This window comes from Eubalaena glacialis, chromosome 12 (assembly GCF_028564815.1).
Source record: "Eubalaena glacialis isolate mEubGla1 chromosome 12, mEubGla1.1.hap2.+ XY, whole genome shotgun sequence".
In the NCBI taxonomy this organism is placed as follows: domain Eukaryota; kingdom Metazoa; phylum Chordata; class Mammalia; order Artiodactyla; family Balaenidae; genus Eubalaena; species Eubalaena glacialis.
This window is the reverse complement of record NC_083727.1, coordinates 54,546,663-54,567,790: the sequence shown is the minus strand read 5'-3', so window position 1 is coordinate 54,567,790 and position 21,128 is coordinate 54,546,663. Positions and strand designations below refer to the sequence as shown.

Here is a 21,128-nt window from a genome sequence, read left to right as displayed (position 1 = left end):
AAGAATCGTCAGAGGAATCTGGAAAATTGGATATGCAAAAAGAAGGCAAAAGAACTTTGTGAAGATGACCCATGTAGATACTGTTTCATCCGATTATAGGTTGGGTTTTAAGGTTATTAAAAGAAAAAACAAACAAACTAAAACAAGTCTCTCAAAAATTGTTTGCACTCCTTGGTTATTTACCCAATGGAGTCAAAAACATGTCCACACAAGAACCTGTACACAGATGTTTACAGCAGCTTTATTAATGACTGCCAAAAGTTGGAAGCAACCAAGATGTCCTTCAGTAGGTGAATGTGTAAATAAACTGTGGGACATCCAAGCAATGGAATATTACTCAATGCTAAAAAGAAATAAGCCATCAAGCCATGAAACAACCTTAAACTCATATTACTAAGTGAAGGAGCCAATCTGAAAAGGCTACATAATCTATGAGTCCACTACATGAAATTCTGGAAAAGGCAAAGCTATGGAGATAGTGAAAAGATCAGTGGTTGCCAGGGGCTTGGCAGGGGGAAGGGATGAAAAGGGCAGAGCACAGAGGCTTTTAAGGGCATTGAAAATACTCTGCATGGTATCATAATGATGGATACACGTCATCATACATTTCTCCAAACTGAGAATGTACAACACCAAGAGTGACTCCTAAGGTAAGTCATGGACTTCGGGCAACTATGATGTGTGTCCATGCAGGTTCATCAGTTGTCACAGGGGATGTACCCTGTAGCAGGGATGCTGATGACGGTGAAGGCAGTGCATGTGTGGGGCAGAGAGTGCATAGGAAATCTCTGTACCAGCCCTTCAGGTTTGCTGTGGACCTAAAACTGCTCTAAAAAAATAAAGTCTTGAAACATTTTTATGCCTGTCCCAAAGAGCCTGGGAAAGGTTCTTTGATTTCTTCTCCCTGTCTCTCAGAGCCATGCAACTGGGACGCCTATACTGGATTATTACAACACACGCAAGTCTGGAGTGAGCCTTAGACAACCCTCTAAGGTTTCATGAGTACAGAATCAGTCGGCTCGACCACAAAGTGGTTTGAGCCACAGGGAATAAGTGCATCGTGCTCCAAACTGCCCTGGCTGCCTTTTTTCTTCCAAGTGCGACTCAAGGTACAAATGGCTTGGCTCAAGACGTGTCTACACCGTGTACCTCCATGGGAAACAGTCAGCTGGTGTTCACCTGCCAGATGTACCACGTGTCCACAGCAGCTGGCACTGCAGGTATTTTTGGCCCCAGGGCTTTATTTATAATTTAGTGTCTCTGCTGTTTACTGCAGTAGTGGACAGCCAATCTTCAGAGACCAGCGCCAGACAGCCTTTGAGCGGACAGGCATGTATGTGGGCGTGTATATGTACACGCTGCCATTCCTGCTTTCAAGGAATCTAGTTTAATTATCTGATGGCCATTTTTACATTTGGATAAGAAGGCCTGAGTCTGGAAGCCCGGTTCTCTGGTTTTAGAGATCAGATTACATGAAGGAGAGAAAAAAAGAAGCAGGAGGCAAAATGAATAAGAAAAGACGAAGGAGAAGAACAAAGCACTGCAGCGAAGAATTAAAGCTTGCTCAGGAGCTGCCTCTCCATACAGAACTAACAACGCACTTCTCTTTCCAAACTTCACAGCCACAGTCACGGATAGTATTTCACTGCTTGGTACAGAACTCATCATTTTACGCTGGGACAATGAGCCCTTTCATCCCTGGGTAATGATGAACTTGTTCCTGAAATAAATGGCCACATGGGGTCACTGAAGGTGGTTTACAGGCCTTTGGGGACGCTGGCTTTTATGAAGAGCAGGTAAGTCAGCCCTGCTCTGTTCTCTTCATTGCCCTTTATCCATTATCACTGTTTAAAGGCTATGAGGTTTTCCAAAGTAAAATTTCCGGAACCAGTGTAAGTTGAGGGAATAAAGTGTGGATCCCGCGGCAGTGGTTGAGAATGGCTATCTGGAGGAAAGCTATTTCTCTTGGTTCCTGTGCACTGGCTGCCACTGTCCCCCAAGCCCCAGGGGAGGAGGGGTGAGGCTCGAGACACCCTGACATGAGGTTCTTGACCTTTCAGTTCCAGACTCCTGGCCCTGGGCATGGTTTCCACATCTCTGTGAGATCCTCTGAAAGGCACATGGGCAAGTAAAGCTTGCTAGGTGTTCCAGATGTACCATCAGCCCTACATACAGAGCATCTTTCTTTTGGTTTTAATAACCCTGACAGCAACCTGTCACGACGATAAGACTCCTTAAAGACTGCCTGCTCTGTGACTCTGAGGCACGAAGAAAAAAGTGGATCAGGCATCACTGTCATCTGCCAAACCCCAGGAGGAGAACAAGCCACTTCTGCACCTGCTGGGCTCTCCCCTACGTCTGCTTTATTTGCTGAGGACCAAACTATTGCAACAGAACCGGGTAGGACAAAAAGGACGAAGAAGGAGCTCAAAAAACGAACAAGGAAAGTGCAGACATCTTTTCAGCCAGATTGCTTTCAGGATAAGGTCCACCCAGTCAACTGCAAACTGCCAATTGAGCCAGGCTCCTGGGACAAATCAGGGTACGTGTTACGGCTTCGGCTATAACAGAAACACTGCAGCCAAGTGGAGAAACGGGAAAAAACCAAAACAAGCAAAATGAGTGTGACCAACTTAAAAAAAAAAAAGTTATACAGAGACCTATGTTTACTTTGGGGAAAATTAACTGATACCATAAAATTGCAATTTACAAGTGTTTCCTTTTCTACTAGAACCAAGTAACAAACTCCCCCCCCACCCCCCCACCCACATATGATGTAAGACTAAACTTTCACAATTATATTTTAATCCAGTTTAACAAGAGCAGAATTTATTCTCAGTTTTAAAACAATTTATTAATGTCAGATGTGACTACAGATTTTTATTTAACATTTTTAGTTATTTGCACTGTGTGTGTTCTGTAGACCAAAGGCTGACTCTAAGGTTATACTTGTTCATACTAATTTTTCAAATCAACCTAGAACAACAGATGGTCCTGTCCCTGGAAGAAAGACTCAGGATATAAGATTAACGAGAGTGCAGTTTTAGGTGTTCATGTTTCCCTTTGTTCTGAGGGTCTGTTTTACTGTTTTATTCCCACTAAGTAATTTTGGCTGTAATACAGCATATGTGATTTTCAATAACACAGCATTATATTTCTATTTCTCAAAAGAAACCCAAACGTGAGTCTGACTTTTAAATTGGACAACGTTGGTGGAAAGACTCTCACCTGGAGATAAAAAGGAAGTAAACTGATAGAAGATTTCGGTGTCCTTCTTCTGACCGCTGTACCCCACGACGCTGCCGACCTCAAGCGGGAAGGTCTTGAGGAGAGCACCGGTGGCTAGGTCGTGAAGCTGCAGAATGTTCTTTACGTTATGGAGGTAGCATAAGACCAAAAAGTTGGACCTGACGCAAGCTACCCACTCTGAAAAGATAACGACAGATAAAGCATAATGTAGTTTTGAAAATTAGCCCAAAACATACTCATTTCACCGAACAATAGTTCTTGAGTTCTACACTGTGCTCTGCGGCAGTGAGACTTGCAAGTGATTTTATAATTGGTGTTAATCATGCATCATGTTTTCAGCGTATCCCTTTAATAAATCACTGCCACCGTCATCTCCAGAGGTAACAAGATATTCTCCACCTGGGGCCAGGAGCTTTTGATGATCTAGATAACGTGTGTAATACAAATAACCCTGCTTACCTATTTTGTGTCCAATATCATGCTATAGGAGGTATAAGAAGGAAAACAACAAAGCCCGAATCACGATCCACATCTGTCAGGATTGTTTACTCAACAAAACTGTATTAAATGTAAATGTACATGTATGTGCCAGATACCCTGCAGGGTGCTAGACGGACCAGCAAGAAGATGAGGTCATTTCTGTCCTTGAGACACAATCGCGTAAAAATACAAGTAGTAACTTGTAAACAAGGGTGAGTGAGTGGTTGGTTGGGACCCAAAATAAGAGAGAGCCCTTGAGCAAATGCTGAATTATGTCTGGAGGGCAGGGGTGTGAAGGCGGGGGGCCTGGTGGTGTCGGGAACAGGACAGCTCTCTGGGGGACGAGAAGGTGGGAAAACATGACTCAAGGAATGAAGGCCAGAGCTGGGGATGAGGAGAGAGAAAAGGAACATGAATGAACCAACAGCAGGAAGGAAGGGAGGGAGGGAGGGAGGGAGGGAGACTGGGAGAAAGAATGAGGTAGAGATCCATTTTCAAGAAGAAGAAAACCGCTGTTCCATTCGGGGGTGGGCAGGGGCAGTAGTGGTGGTTTGATGGGGGACTGGGTGAGCCAGGTAGGGGGGAGTTTAGGCCTTTCTGACTCAGCCGTTACTGAGGAGCTACTGTTGGAGAGAAGGGTGACACACATAAAGATGACATCAGATGTATGCATCCGACGACTGACCAGAGAACAACAGAGGTGCACAGAAGGTGGAGGGGAGACCCGAACACACACCTGTAAGAAGCCAGGCAGAACACCACATCAAGCTGGGGATAAAGTCTGGAGAAGGGGGCAAAGAAACAAAAGGCATCTCCCAGGAAGACTCACCAGGACGTGGCAAGTGTGGGGAGAAGAAAATGAGGCAGAGACACGAGGCCCCTTGGTGTCCAGGGCTGCAGCTTCAGTGATGGTACCGTCCGAGACGGAGCTGGGAGAGTGGAGGTGAGTGAGCAGAGGAGGAAAGGAGAAAGCAGGGGGGCAGGCACCAAGCACAATCCGTCGTGCTCTGGACGAGATGGGCCAGCCCTAAGGACAGGCCATCCAGAGGGAGAGATGCTTTAGTAAATGGAAGCAAGGACAGGGCTGCAGGGAACAGCTCTAGCGCGTGGAAAAGAAAAGCCTTTCTTGGGTTTCATGGTGGGATGCAGGGCAAGGGGCTCTTGACACTGCTTATTTTTAAACCCAAGAAACTAGTAGTTCACACATATAACGTTATCAATGATCAACAAGACACCGGCCAGAGGCAGCTTGAGGATCACCAGGGGCCTCAGGCTCGTCGGGTGGTTTAGATTACTACCGCAAACTTTTCCTCAAGTCAGGATATAAGGAAGAACTCTTACACCTGAAAGTAATTTGCTCATCCAATATGACTTTTTAAGTGCTTCAATCAAGCAATATATTTCATGTGGCTTTAATGTTTTAAGGAAAGTAAGGGGAAAAAAACTGAAGTAAATTATTTCTGTCCAAAAATAATCAATCTGTGTTAAGTACGAGTACATCAGAATTCTAAAACAAAGTGAATAAGAAAAGGACGAGGTGATTTGTAGACTGTCGTTAATAAAAGCTCTGACTTTACAGCTGTACTTTATGACTCATCTCTAGTTTTTATTCTCAATAGGGCATTCTGTGCTAATGACATACTGCAAATTCAACTGTGCTTCTCTTTGAATTGATGAGTTCTGTGAATATTGAAGGTTTCCCCTTTCCAGTCTAAAGAACTTATAACCTTTTAGAAAAAAGGTTATAAAAATATAACCTTGATTTGCATTTCATTAGATCTGCAAGTGAGATAGGATGTCACCTTAAGGTACAGTTAAAACTGCTTTAGGGGGGCTTTAAAAGGCAGAAAATTCACATGCCTTGGGAAATATTTGCATCTCTGATGGTTCCCTACATGAGAATCACTGTTCCAACCTGACTGAACCTGAAAAACACCCAGGGCACTCACTCTTCAGGAAGACGTGTGCCACCAAGTCTCCTCTGGACCCACCAAGGCCTGAGGGCCCCTCCTGTGGCACTTAGGAAGCACTCACTAAATGCTGGCTCTTACCACCCTTGGGGGGGACATTCTGTCTCAGTTTGGACAGAAGTCATCAGGTTACCAAAGTCGCATGAAGGTGTTAAAGGAAAAGGCAGAAAACCTGTTCTAGGACTCGTGGGTCCCTCATCCAAATATACGAGGGTCAGAGAGTGAATGGAAGGTTTTGAGGAGACAGGTGAAGCGATTTCCTTGGAAAGAGCCCCTGTCATGCTGTAAGTCCCCCTCCCCGCTGGGGAAAACCCCAGCCTGAGAGAGACAGAGCACCGGTGCCTAATCCAAAGTTGAGAAGCATGTATGGACTGTGGAAGAGCCTGGGATGGGCTGCTGCCCTGGGGCTGCAAATGGGGGTTGTGTAGGAAAGAGCATGGATGGGGCTGCCTTGGGTCCTGTCTGACAGAACTGCCTGAGGTGTTGGAGACCTCTTTACAGAAGCGGGCGGAGGGATGAGCCAGAAGCCCAGGGGTGAAGGGGATCCCAGGCAAACACCCAGAGCAGCGCTTCCTCCAGGGCCAAGGGAACTGCCCAAGCAAGGGCCCGGCGGGAGCGCCCTTGGGAAGCACTCAGAGACTCAGCTGTAATCATCTGCCCACCTTCCGCTCTACCCCCTAAGCAAGGCCAGGCTGAAGTATCTGCAGGCACAGAGCACACTGCCTTGAGCCAGTGGGGAAGGGGCCCTTACTTTTCCAGGATGTGCACCTGGATCTGACTCCAATACTTGTGCTTTAATTCACTGAAAAACCCATGTCAGGACTGCTTTATGTGACACTGGGCCACTCTGCAGCTCTCAAAAGGAATTATTTTCCTAATTATATACACCTTATACCTTCCCATTTGGAGATGGCCCTAGATTTTATCCCCATTCAACCCATCAGCAGAAGTTCACTTCCACAAGCAAACTCTTCACTGGCTTGAACGTACTCGACTCTCCTTTTGCGTCAAAAAGTGTAACAAAATTAGAGAGTCTCATTTTAAATCAAATCCAGCTTTCAGGCAAGAAGTAACTTATAAAGCAGTATATCATTTTTGGAAAATCACTGAGAAAATCAGTAATGGGAACTTAAAGGCACCCTGAAACATGACAGATAAAGTGAGGCTCGGGCTTCCCTGGTGGCGCAGTGGTTGAGAGTCTGCCTGCCGGTGTGGGGGACACAGGTTCGAGCCCTGGTCTGGTGGGGATCCCACATGCCGCGGAGCGGCTGGGCCCGTGAGCCACAATTGCTGAGCCTGCGCGTCTGGAGCCTGTGCTCCGCAGGAAGAGAGGCCGCGATGGTGAGAGGCCCACGCACCGCGGTTAAGAGTGGCCCCCGCTTGCCGCAACTGGAGAAAGCCCTCGCACAGAAACGAAGACCCAACACAGCCATAAATAAATAAATAAATAAATTTTAAAAATTTTAAAAAAGAAGTGAGGCTCTCAAGAGGTTACTGTAGCGCAGTGCACACAGCAGCAAGTGCAATGTATTTCAATTAACTCTGACAAGAGTCTCTTCTCTTTTCCGGTAAGAGGACTGTAAATCCACCCTAAGATCTACAATAGGTGTACTATAAACAGCCAAAGGTTATTCAGAAGCTAAAAGCTAAGGATTCTGAATCCAAATAATTTTAAAAAACTAAACATTAGTGCTTATTATCAGACAATAACTACACAAAGACAGCCGATACATAAAAAAAAAAAAAAAAAGCACTACCTTTGAAGGTCTGGATTCACACCTTCACAATTTTTTGAAGACCCCACACAGTATTGTACTAACTACAAAGATGTCACACAGTAAACACCTGGTTGCACTATTGAGACATTTCACAATTAGAGGTTGAAGGTTCTTCACCTTGTAACCGGGTCACCAGAGAATGAGAGATGCACCAACTTCTTGACGTTCTTATCAGAAACAAAAACACAACTTCCAAGCAGCATGTACTCTTACCTAAGACGTCTTTCTCATGCTCAGGAACAAGCACCTTCCACTTGGACTCCTCGGGATCTGTGAAGTCAATGTTGATCAGGCGGTAGTTGGGAGAATGGCGATTTGTCTTGAACGTGAACACTGTGCCCTCGTTGGTTACATAGTCATATTCCCCTTCGAAGTTGTCGATCAGTTTCACCCACTTCAGGATTCCTGGTGAGAGACCAAGCACTTCTGTCACCTCTCCAGGGTTTGAAACGGTGTGGTTTGTATGTAGGGGGGGGGATGGATCTTTTCTGCCTATAGAACACAAAGCAGACACAATATTTGGAAGACCTAAGGCATGAGAAAGAGCGAGGACGAGTGTGGGTGAATTTTAAGGTTTCCAAATAACGCAAAGGAAGTTTTTCCAGAAAAACCTGGCATTGAAGGAGAGTGGAGAATTCTCTCAGCCCATTACCCCACATAATCCGGCACATCCCCTTCTACCTGAGAGGGTCTCAAATCCGAGCACGTCTTTCTACCTCTACTGCCATCACTCCACCCCAAGTCTTTATTTCCCTCTGGTTATGAGCAGTGGCTCACAACGGGGGATGATCTCACCCCCAGCAGCAGACTTCTGGAAATGTCTGCAGACCTTTTGGTTGTTACAACTTGGAAAGTGAGAGAAGGGCTACTACGAGCATCTAGTGGGAAGAGGCCAGAGATGCTGCTTCAAGGCACAGGATACCCCTTGGACAAAAAGTCAGCTAGCCCCCGATGTCAGTACGTGGCTGGGACACCCTGGTCTGCAGCATCAGCTTCCCACCTGCTCTGCCCACTGCCACTCTTGTTCTTCTCGGTAGCAGCCACCACCACGTCTTAATATCCTAAATTGGTCCCTGTTGGTACCCTTCCTAGAAATTTCCCCACTGCTCTTTTTTTTTTTTTTAATTTATTTATTTAGGCTGTGTTGGGTCTTCGTTTCTGTGCGAGGGCCTTCTCTAGTTGTGGCGAGCGGGGGCCACTCTTCATCGCGGTGCGCGGGCCTCTCACTATCGCGGCCTCTCTTGTTGCGGAGCACAGGCTCCAGACGCGCAGGCTCAGTAGCTGTGGCTCACGGGCCTAGCTGCTCTGCGGCATGTGGGATCTTCCCAGACCAGGGCTCGAACCCGTGTCTCCTGCATTGGCAGGCAGATTCTCAACCACTGCGCCACTAGGGAAGCCCTCCCCACTGCTCTTTGAATGAAATCCAATTTCCTTCTTTCGGTCTCCATGGTCCTGCATGTTCCAGTCCTTGCCCACTTAGCTAACCTCAGATGTTCCAACTTTTGCCTCACTCCCTGCCCTCTGGCAACACTGGCCTCTGTTAGGTTCCTTAAGACATGCTTCACTTCAGGGCCTTGTCACAAGCTGTTTCCCTTGCCTACCCCACTCTCAAAATGACTAGGTACCTCTCACCTGCACCCAGATCATTTCTTCACAGCACTTCTCTCAAGATACATACACCTGAGCCTTGAACAACATGGGTTTGAATTGCGTGGGTTCCCTTATAGGGGGTTATTTTCAATAGTAAATACTGCCGTACTACATGATCTGCAGTTGGTTGAATCCATGGATGCAGAGGGACCATGTATCCAGGGGGCCAACTGTAACCTCCAAGTGGTTCAAGGGTCAACTGTACCTAATTTGCTTGTTTATAATTTGTCTTTTTTATTCACTATTTAATACTCGGCACCCAGACAGAGGGGCACCTTCAAAGGTGCAAAATAAAATTGGTGCTGAATGCAAGGACGAACACTTTCCAGTCCTTCTCTGTTCTAAGAACTAGTCGGGAGAAGGTCACCACTACAAAGAAATCTTAAATGTGTCCACCATCATCATCATTTAAACGGCTCACTAAATGTCACCTTTACTATTAAAAAAAAAAGATCCACTGGGAAGACATCTGGTCCATAACGTATCAGACATAAATGTTTAGAGGACATCTCAAAAATTTTATAAATGAAAAAGCTCTATGACTTCTAAACTGCTCAAAGGCAATGCCAGATCTCAGCTATTCTCCAATTAATCTCCTCCCTTCGATTTCACAATGAAATTGCTACATTAATTTGGATAGTTCATTTATATTACTGGCGATTTTACATTCATTGTCTCATTCATCTCTATAACATAATATCTTTATATAATTTGTTGTTGAATTAAATTAATCAGGGAAAATATAATCCCATGGTAGAGAGTTTTTCAGTTAGATATAACTGAATTAAAACCCCAGCTCCAACGACAATTTAGCTGTGTGACCTTGAACAATCTCTTTATCCCTTGCTGAGCCTCATTTTCTCAACTGTAGATGAGAAACAGTAAGTAAATGTGAAAATTATTATAAAGTGACTAATACCTACCCTACAACAAAAACCTCAACAAATATTATTTTAAAATAAACGGCTGGAATTAAAACTAATAATAAAATAGGCAGTTAAAAAAAAATCTACAGCTTTTCCACATGTTAGCGATACCAGTTGGAAAACATGGTGGGGACGGGGGACCTCATTTACATTAGAAGTAAAATTAATGAATACTTAAGAATGTGCTTAACAAGAAATGCGGACTCTATGAGAAAAGCTCTAAAATTTTTCTAAGGAATCTTAAAAAACAACAACAACAACAAACAAAACCTGGATAACTGGAAACACATACCATATCCCTAGATAGGAAGACTCAGTATTTCAAAGGTGCAAATAATTCCAGAAGAAATCTACAAATTTAACACAATTCCAATTCCAAAATCCAAATGAGCTTTTTAGGGAATCTGACAACATCATTCTGAAGTTCATCTGGAAGAATAAGCACTTAAGGACAGTTGATATATTTTTGATGACAGAACAAGAAGGAACTTCTTGTGCTATGATGCTCTGAACAAGCCCCCTCCCTCCTGAAGGAAATTATCACCCTTTTATGATAATCAATTTCTTATTTTTCTTTGTTCGTTTTCTGCCTTAACATGCAGCCACAAACACTATAGTCTAATTTTGCCTCATTTTTGAACTTCTAATAGAATGAAACAATACCACATGTATTCTTTTGTGTCTGATTTCTTTCTATTCTTGATATCTGACCTTACATTATGTTTGTGAGATTATTCATCCTCTGGTTATTGTTACTGACTTCTGGTTAAATCTTCCTGTACACAAAGAACATACTCTGTATGATTTCAATCTTTTTAAATCTGTTGAGAAAAGCTTTGTGGCCTAATTTTTTTTTTCTTAAATGATTTTAAAATGTTCCTGTATGTGACCAAAAAGAATGTGTATTTTGCAGACTTTCCCTGTGATATGCTAAGAGTGTCTACTAAGTAATTTGTTAATCTTTTGTTCAAATCTATATATTTACTGATTTAGAGGGCCATTTTTTCTATCAGTCAAAGAAAAGGTCTGTTAAAATGTTTCTCTATGATTGTAGATTTGTCCATTATTATTTGTATTTCTGTTAACTTTTACTCTCTGTTATTTTGAAATCATGCTCTTAGATATATACACAGTTAGAATTATTATATCTAAATAAAACTGAATTGAACCTTTTATGATTATAGAGTTTTATCTCTAGTAATGCATTTTGCTTTGAAGTCTACTTGGATATTAAGACAGCTACATCATTTTCATTTTTACATCTTTGGCCAGTTGTCTTCTGCAGAGTGGATGGCCCCAATTTGCTCTTCTCTGTGTCTCTTAACCACTCATATGCTTTCCACCTCTTGGTGGGCTGCATTCTATGTAACTTCTTTTAATATTCACTTTCACTAATTCTCTCTTCAGCTATGTCTAATCTCTTCTTTAATCTAATAACTTAATTTTTAATGTTAATCATTTTTTTTATTTTTAGAAGTTCTACTTCATCCTCTTCCGAATAGGTTTGGTCATTATTTATAATATCTTGTTTCTTGCTTATGTTTCCAAGCTTCCCATTTATTTTTTTTAAAAAGCAGCATCACTATTTTTAAAAGTGTATTTACACACTTATTTTACATTAGAAATCTGATAATTCCACTCTGGTGTGAATCTGCTGGCTCTACTTCTCATGCTGGTGAATTTCTTCATCTGATCTGTGATTTCTGATTGTGAACTGACTTCCCTTGAAACACTATCTGTGAGAATTCTTGAAGGCCTGGGTTGAAGTGACACTATTTCAGACAAGATTTGTATTTGGCTTCTGTTTGCCTCTTGGGAGGCAACCAACCTGGGAGCACTTTAAATTAAATTCTTGGCATGAGGGTTTTTGGAACTCATCGAGACAATCAATTCAACTTGCACCCACGTGAAGGTCAGCCCTTCTCATGTTTTAGAATTCACATCCTGCCTCCAAGGTAGAGACAAACCTCCAAGGCAGGTTTCCTTACTATACCCTGCCTCTCCCCTACTCCCTGGCTCCAACACTGGCGGGTTTATTTCTCAATAATCCTTACACCACCACCAAAGGGAAGCTCAGCCTCAAGGCCCAGCAGAAAGATTCTGGGACAATCCAGCTTACATGCCAGGACTCCTGCTTTTATTTTGTCTTTGGTCTTTATGATTTCTCTTCCTTTGTGCCAATTAGCAATATACTTAGTAAGATGCTTTATTAACTTTTTACAACATTTCAGTTGTTTCAATTGGGAGATTATTCAGAGTGTATCATCTGCTATACTCCTACAAACAGAAATCCTTACAATTAATTTCCATAAACAATTAAGTTCTGCATCTGAGCCAAACATTTTTTTTTTCCAGTGACAAACTGCTAACCTCAAAAGCAGGTGATCCATTCAAAGAAAACTGCATCTTAGTTTACATAAAACAATACTTTAAAAGGAAAAGAAACCCAAAGACTATTCCTTATAAGAATAAGTTAAAAAATTAGTTGGCAGTGCAAAATTTGCAGCTAGTCAGAAAGCTACATTTGTTTATAATAAGAATGATGAAACACAATTGTCTGGACTGTGACATTTGTAGACACAGAGTCTTGGTTCAGGGAAATGTCAGATTCTTTAAATGTTCCCCTGACAATAAAACATCTTCTGATGTGAAACCTTTATTTCTCAAAGTAACCATCTTATGGTTTCTGCCGAAAAGGTCTTTCAGCCATTGCAGTGGTATTTATTATGACCCTACCTCCCCCTGCCTGCAAAAAAGTAACTGAAACATCCACCAAAGGCAAAACACAGCAGAAATTTCCTTCAGTACCTCTGTATAAGTCAGGTGAGCCTGAAGATATGGTGCACTTGTTTTAAATAACCCAGCTCCAAAGAGCACCAAAACAATAAAAAAGTTTGTGGTCATTATCTGCCACCAATTTCTGAAGCATTAACTTTAGTCATAAATACACACAAGTCATATATTCATGCAGACTTAGGAATGTGGCTGGATTTTTACAAATCCATTAAAATCTGAAAAGCTGTTCAAAGTACAGGCTCACAGGGCAGCATGTTTAAAATGAGGACTCATGAAATCCTTTGGCTCTCCGGAAACCCTTGCTCTTCAGGCTTTGGCCACAAGATAATTTAAGAGAAAAGGTATTCCAGTTGAACAATGGGGCTCATTCAGTTTTGCTATTCACACGTTAAAACACTGTTGATTTAATGGGAAATAGGAAAGGTACTTTAAAAAAAAGAGATGTGGCTAGACTCTCCAACCATCTCACTTTTTGCCCACTTTTTCTGAGGTCTTTTTGTCTGTAAATGGTATTCTTCCCTCTGAAGCCAACAGAATTCGATTCCAAAATTTCTCCACATTCAAGTTAAAATTACTTTTTATAAACCTGCTTCTTGGTGGGGGAACGATTTGTTTACTGAGTGAAGGTGAGCTTAAAATAAGTAATCTAAAGCTTTCCCTAGAGCAAAGTCGTTACTTGTATTGCTTTCTTTGAAAATCAATGGTATTAACTACATTGCTTAGAAAACGTTTTGTAAGCTCTCTTGTGATAGGAGCTAAAAAAGTGTGCTTACATTTGACAAAACAGAGGGTCTGGCCTCTAACAACAGTAACTAATGCAGAGCATGCACAGCTCGTGCTCTAGGGCTGAGGAGAGCAGAAGTCTGCTGTCCTCTCTGGCCTGATGCCTTCGTTCTGTCACAACTGCCACATGGTGATGGTTAGAGCACGGGCATGGAATTCAACTGACCTGGGTCCGAATCTTTCAATGGCATCAGGAAAGCTAATTGGCCTCACCAGCCTCAGTTTCCTTCGGATAACAACATGTGCTCCTCAGAGGTTGTTAAGAAGACAGTGAAATATCTACACGCATAGCTCAGAACCTGGCACACAGGAAATGCTAAATAAACAATACTTACTACCATCCCAGATAACCCCAGCACTCTTCAAATGACAAAAATAAACTGAATGTGGCTTCTGAACAGCACTGTTTGCTAACGGCGAACTAATAAAATCTAGTTTCCATCTCTCAGGGCACATAGCCGTTTTCCTAGAAAAAGTCTTTATAATCACTAACTTAAAAATTAGTAAAATTATTAATTTTATCACTAGTACTTCATATTTTACTTCAAAATTCATGTTTTGCTTCTTATTTTTATACTGTCTTTCGACGTTCCAATTCTTTTGGGTTGTTGGCATTCCGACTCTGAAACACAGACTTATTTTCTAATAATTCCCTGCCTTTCACGGAAGCCCTCCTCCCCTGTTGGTCTGGCTTTTGACACCCAGATGACTTTGCTAAACTTTAGACAACTCATCTGTTTCAAGCTTCTTGAATGTTTATCTCCCCCTTTCCTCTCCATCTCCAAAAGATGTCCAGCCCCACCAGGCATGAACATGGGAGTCAAATTGTCCCAGCTACCTAGAAACAAGAGGTCATCTGCCTCGTACTGCCAGAGATGGCTGAGTGAACAATTTAAGTGTCTGATAAACACTGAGCTTCCTTTTGTAGTTCTATGTTAGCATGTAGGGTAGACTGATTTCTCATGCAGGAGAAAGCCAGTTTTCTTTAAAGACATGAAAGCATTAAAATGAACACATGGTGAGTGCTGAAAATGATCAAACTTTCAGCAAAAAAGGAAAAAGCTGAGAGACAGGTTAGTGAAAGTCTGGGTGAAGTATAGCATAAACTGCTATTTCCTTACAAAAATCAGTATGTCAGCATCACCCATCTTTTTCCCCTAAACCCTTCATAAATGCTGTGACATGAGCAAAGACCATTTCAGGTCCATTTTAAGGATAGCCACACTGAAAAAGAAGGGTGTTAAATTACCAACAACAAGGATTTTAGACATTTATAGTTCTTTGCACATAACAATTACTTCCTACGGATTCTATTTAAAAACCTCTGATATAGTTGTACATTAATTCAGAATAGGGCCAAATGGTCAGTGTCTCTTGCTGCTGACTATCCTATAAAATAGAGAATAAAGTATCTGACCTTCTACAGAAAAATGAAAGAACCCAAAAGAAAAGAGAACGAACAAAAGAGACAACAGAGGGACTTTCCCGGTGGTCCAGTGGTTAAGAATCCGCCTACCAATGCAGGGGAGGCAGGTTCAATCCCTGGTCAGGGAACTAAGATCCCACATGCTACGGGGCAACTGAGCCTGTGCGCAGCAACTACTGAGCCTGTGCGCCACAACTAGAGAGAAGCCGTGTGCTGCAACAAAAGATCCCGCATGCCGCAACGAAAATCCCATGTGCCTCAACTAAGACCTGATGCAGCCAAATAAATAAATAAATAAATAACACAAATAAATAAATAAATAAATATTAAAAAAAAAAAAAAAAAAAGACAGACAACAGAGAGAAGTGAGTCTAGAGTTTCCAAACTCCAGAGAGGTCCTAACTCTGAGCCTGGGCATGTATGCTTGATGACAGCACAACCGATAAGACCTGATGCTGTGCACTGGCCGTCTCATGGCCTCCGTCCAGCTGGCGGGGAGCACACACCCGGCGGGGATGGGCTGTCATCACTGGCATCACCCAACACAGCGCCTGGCACAAAGTGGGCACCAATTAATGTCTGCTTCATGACTAAATATAACATTCACACAATCCTACATTTCAGACTGAACCTTACATACACTTCTTGATAATGTAAAGACAACAGAAGTAACCAAATTTAAAAGAAGTTAGTGGTGTCTTCCACTTTTCCAATAAGAATAGTTAGAAAGTAATACAATAAGTTAAATATGTGTAAGTGTTGAAAACCATCTTTTATGGTTATGAAAATATATTAGGGTATAAATTAACTTTTCTTTCTTTTCATTTTTTTTAAATGAAACTTTATTAGGTGCATTGATTTGGAATTCAGAAACTTTTAAATTGTAGCTCTTCCTGAAAGTATTTATTTATTTATTTATTTAATATATATATTTTTGGGCTGCGCTGTGTAGCATGTGGGATCTCAGTTCCCTGACCCACGCCCCCTGCATTAGAAGTATGGAGTGTTAACCACTGGACCGCCAGGAAGTCCCTAAATTAAGTTTTCATTAAAAATTTTAGGGGCTTCCCTGGTGGCGCAGTGGTTAAGAATCTGCCTGCCAACACAGGGGACACGGGTTCGAGCCCTGGTCTGGGAAGATCCCACATGCCGCGGAGCAACTAAGCCTGTGCGCCACAACTACTGAGCCTGCACTCTAGAGCCCGCGAGCCACAACTACTGAGCCCTGTGCTACAACTACTGAATCCCGCACGCCTAGAGCCCACGCTTCGCAACAAGAGAAGGCACTGCAATGAGAAGCCCGCGCACCGCAACGAAGAGTAGCCCCGGCTCGCCGCAACTAGAGAACGCCCGCGCGCAGCAACAAAGACCCAATGCAGCCAAAAATAAATAAAATAAATTTATAAAAAAACTTTAGAAGCCCACACATTGGAGTGAAAACAGACAACTCTGAGGCCTGATATTTAACTGTAACGTAAAAAATACGTGAAAATTTATTCTAAATTTAGTCTACATGAAGCAACTTTATGTATTCAAAATATTTATAACAAATTTAGGAAACAAAGTGTGTATGTGTGTGTGTGTGTGTATGTGTGTGTGTGTGTGTGTGTGTATGTATATATATATATATATATATATATCTCAAAAGAAATAGTAGTCTTGATTTAGAAAGGTACAGAAAATATAACTAAGAAAATCCAGACAAAATCATTTTCTTGCAAGGTTCAGGATGATTAATTTCAACTAATCTGCATGCATGAATCACATTAAGAATCACAGGAGTCAAGACACAGCTGTCTTTTCCATTGCAGAACTAATAAAATGTCATGCCTCCCTGGTGTCCTAAGTGATACCTTGATACCTTTTTACTTTCAATTTTAAATAAGAGAAAACATGGTCTGTACTTCTTGATCGTTCTCAGGGTTAAATAAAGGACAAAAATTTAATTTAAAACAGCTTGGAGGCCAGAAGGGTAAAGATTCAAAATACAAGTAAATTAACAGTTACAGATGGAGGATGGCTTCTCAAGCAGGGCCACCTGAGCACGGGATCCCTAAAGGGGCAAGGGAAGTTGCTGGAGACAAGCTGGTGCCCACTTACTATGAGTCTGTGTTAAAGAAAAGTTACTCTGACACTTGTAAAAAGGTAAAGAAGACTTTATTCAGGACTATTGTGATAGGTGTCAAGACTACTGCAATTAGGGACAGAGGTCAGGCTGAACTCAAATACAGAAAAGACAGCTGGAGATTTACAGCCAATGTGCAGAATGAGGGGATTGGTGATCAAAAATTACTAAGAGAACATATCAGGGTAGGGGGATTCTTGTTGAAGGCAGGTCAAGCATGTGGGGAATGGACAGGGGAATGAGGAATTTGATCAGATATCAGGGGTAAGGGACTGTCTTTAAACTGACTTAGCAGGATTCTCACAACAACTGGGCTATGCAGGCCAAGCAAGGAGGGTGGGGGGCAAGGAACTAAGGCTGAGACCTAATTGAGAAGAGGCTCAGAGGAGCCTGACTAAAATCTGGTCAAGGAGAGAATCTTTGTTGTCATCAGGCACTGTTCTAGGTGCTGGGGACTCCAAGAAGAGCAAGACAGTCAAGATCCCTGATCTCATGCAGCTCAAAAATACTCACACACAGTGTTTTTATATGGAGAGAAAAAGAAATCAGAATAGGGGAAAGGGGAAGAAGGGTCAACTACGGAGGGAAAAGTATCAACCAAAAGCATGAGGAAGCATGGTAACTTCTAGGGCAGAAGTCCCTCTTCTCCCAGAGAAAGATGATAGTGACTTGGAACACGTCTCTGGCAGCCAGTGCAAAAGAGGGTGCGATATTCTTTGGCGGGGGCCTGCTTAGCCGTTTTGAACACGTGGAAAATTATGCAGACTTCTAATGCCCAGATGATGGGCCTAGTGCCATTTCCATACAGTGGCGAGTGAAGTGAGTCGGGGGAGTTACCTGTTCAGACAGGTAAGGACAGGAGCGGCTACAGGAACTGCAGTTCCTGTGGAAAGGCTACGGCCCATTGTTTGCAAGAAATGTGTTCGTGTTACTACTAAGTAAAAATACTGCAAATGTAAATGGCAGAAATGAGGTTCTCCGAAGAGAGGCAAAGGGTAACAGGAGAGAGATTCAGATCACAGAGCAGCAAGTAGTAAGAAGGTCAGTTAGTCCTTGAACAGAAAATCAAATTGACATGAGGAATGTAAATCATAATCAGAGAGAACACTTTTAATTCTCAACATTCTAAGATTTTTTTCCATTCTCTATTTATGTAGTTTTGTTTTCCTTTTATCTTTTTCTATGATATTAAGTAGCCATTGGCCACTTTTTTGTGCTTCTTATTTCAAACTGCACACAGGCAGAAAGGTTTCCTGGGAGACAAAGATGATGGAAATGTTATAAAAGAGCTTGAGTGAAATTATTTAGCTCTCCAGACAGGCAATTTAGTGGTGCCCTAATAAATAAAAAATTAATGTACAGTAAAATACTGATAAATCTCCCTGACTTTAAGGTAAAAATGATTAAAATTATAACGGAAAGACCTGAGGTTATCAAAACGGATATCAATTTCAGCAATATAACATTAACGATTTTATAACACTGGATTTAGTTTTCAGTCACCAGCTATTCAGGGTTAACTCACCTAATATTTCAGTTAACTAGCGTATTTAGCATTTAACTTAAATGTTAATTATTCTTCTCCTTAGTTTAAACAGGGTAACAAAAGTGGGGGAGCAGTAAGGAAACAGCAAGAAAAAGATCCTAGGTGGCAGTCATAGTCACCAACTGGGCAAATGCCCCCTGGAATTTTCAGTTATCAACCGGAAAAATTAAACATATCTCCCATGAGAGGCACACCTCTTCATGTTTTCTTTGATGTAAGTCCTCTTTTCTGATTATGAATCGGGTTTTACAGAAAACAAGTCAAAATCAAGATCTGTGTTTGGAGCAGCTTCGATACTGAAGATAAATTATTTTTAGGGCATCTTCAACCTATTTTAATCCACTACCTAAAACCATTGTGTAGTGATTCCAAATATTCCCCTTTCAGTCAAAAAACAAAAGGATAAAGAAGGCATACTTGAGAGCCCACCGCATGCCAGGAACCCTGTTAGGCCCTTTTCTATGCATTTTCATTATTCCTCACAATTCCTCATGAAGTAGGTATCACTGCCTCATTTGTAGTTGTGGAAATATTAAGAGAAAAGGATAACTTTTCCAAGGTCACCAATTATTTAGAGGTAGAGCTGAGATTAAAATTCACATCTGATTTGAAAGTCTTAAGGTTACTGTCTCAGTATACTCAACTGTAATTAATAAGAACTATTTTAAAAATTTTAATGATTATGATATCCATCTGCTATGTCTCCCCTGTTATAAACCAAATATACTTAGTGTCTCCAACAGTTAAACTCACACACAGTACTTGTTTTTTTAATCAGTTATAATCATATTATTAACTCATAATGAAGCAGCAATCAATTAAAAAAACAAAAAGACCCAAGATCTCTCTAATCTTGACCTACACAATTGACTTTTGAACACATGGATGGAAACTGATTTCCAGTTCATCTTCTTAGTACTGGTCAATCATTGCAACTGTTGAGAGCTTTCAGAATCCCACGACCACCGTTCAAAAGAAGAGCTCCTCTGAGGTTTATGTTACCCACGAGTTTAATACTAATAAAGCAACAATTTAAAAAAGATTACAGGCCCAGCGTTACACCCAGAATTTAGCAGCTATCACTGGGAACACTCTCCTAACTGATCCTAACCCATCTGTGTGCAACTCAACAGCTTAAATTCACCTACCTTACTCACTTAAATTCTGCTTTCTTGTCAACAGTATATTATGTATTTTTCTGAATGACACAATGAATTCCACATACTGGTCAGTTTAGTAACCTTCTTATAAAATGACATCAGGTTAGTATCATAAGACTTATTTGCTCTATTGTCTTCCATGTGGTTTTCCACGAGCTCACTGGGATGGTCTTTTTGCTACTTCAACTTGTCTAGGCTGATGTCCTGAGTTAATCGATCAAACATTAATCTAGGTGTTACTGTGAAGGTATTTTATAGATATGATTAAAGACCATAATCAGTTGACTTTAACTAAAGGAGATTATCCTAGATAATCTAGGTAGGCCTGAGTCTTCCAGCAGAGCTGAGGCTTCCATGAATAAGAAGAAATTCTACTTGTGGACGGCAGCCTGCCCTTCCTGATGGCCTGCCCTACTGGTTTCAGACTTACCTAGCCAGCCCCATAATCATGTAAGCCAATTCCTTGCAATAAATCTCTTAATATATATATCCTACAGGTTCTGCTTCTCTGGTTAAACCTTGAAGATACATTCACAAACCATCAATATTTCAAAAACATAAAACACCTAGAAATACCTTTAGTAAGAAAGATGTAGTTCCTATGCAACTCAGAGATACAGTCCCAAATAAATTTATAGATTTACACATAGCTCTAGTCAAACATAGCTGGATTTTTTTCAGATCATGGCAAAATAATCTTAAAGTTCCTCTGTAAGAATTTTTAAAGAAAGAGAGAAAAAGAGAACAATTTGGACAAGAATAATTGCTAACGTTTACTGAGTGCTTACTCTGTGCTGGGCTCTTCACCTAAGCTACACAAAACCATCTAGGAAACAGAGAAAACAATGGTCACATAAGCTAAGGAAAGATCAAGTCGGGAAGGGAGGCCAGGACCTGGCTTATGTGGTAAATAATGCCTTCCAATCTGAATGCATCATAGCCAGTGGGTTTCTTGACGTACTTGTGAGGAGGGGCAGATTCTGCGTCCTCCTATCCCGCCATCTTGACTCCTCCCCGGCCACTAGGACTTCTTAGATGCTTCCCTGTTTCTCCCTCATGCACCTCTAGTACACCTGTGCACCTCTGTACTGCCTTCCTTCTGGAATCCCAGTCTCTGGGTATCACACCCTCTTCTCTAATTCCTCATGAGTGCTTAAAAAGTGGTGGGGGGAGAGGTAGTGAAAAAAAAAAAAGGTAAGGACCAAGGGGTCAGGGAGAAAACAGAGGCGTCAGCACTTG

At 41.7% G+C, this 21,128-nt stretch overlaps 1 protein-coding gene across 1 annotated transcript in view; it reads right to left on the bottom strand.

Annotated features, from left to right (window-relative positions):
• PREP (prolyl endopeptidase) overlaps positions 1–21,128 on the bottom strand; it is a 136,921-nt gene that overhangs the window by 62,501 nt on the left and 53,292 nt on the right. The window contains exons 8-9 of the mRNA XM_061206834.1: positions 7,691–7,882; positions 3,229–3,426 (exon numbers count right to left, since the gene is read on the bottom strand). Coding sequence (XP_061062817.1) covers positions 3,229–3,426; positions 7,691–7,882 — 390 coding nt within the window. The remainder of the gene's footprint in view (positions 1–3,228; positions 3,427–7,690; positions 7,883–21,128) is intronic.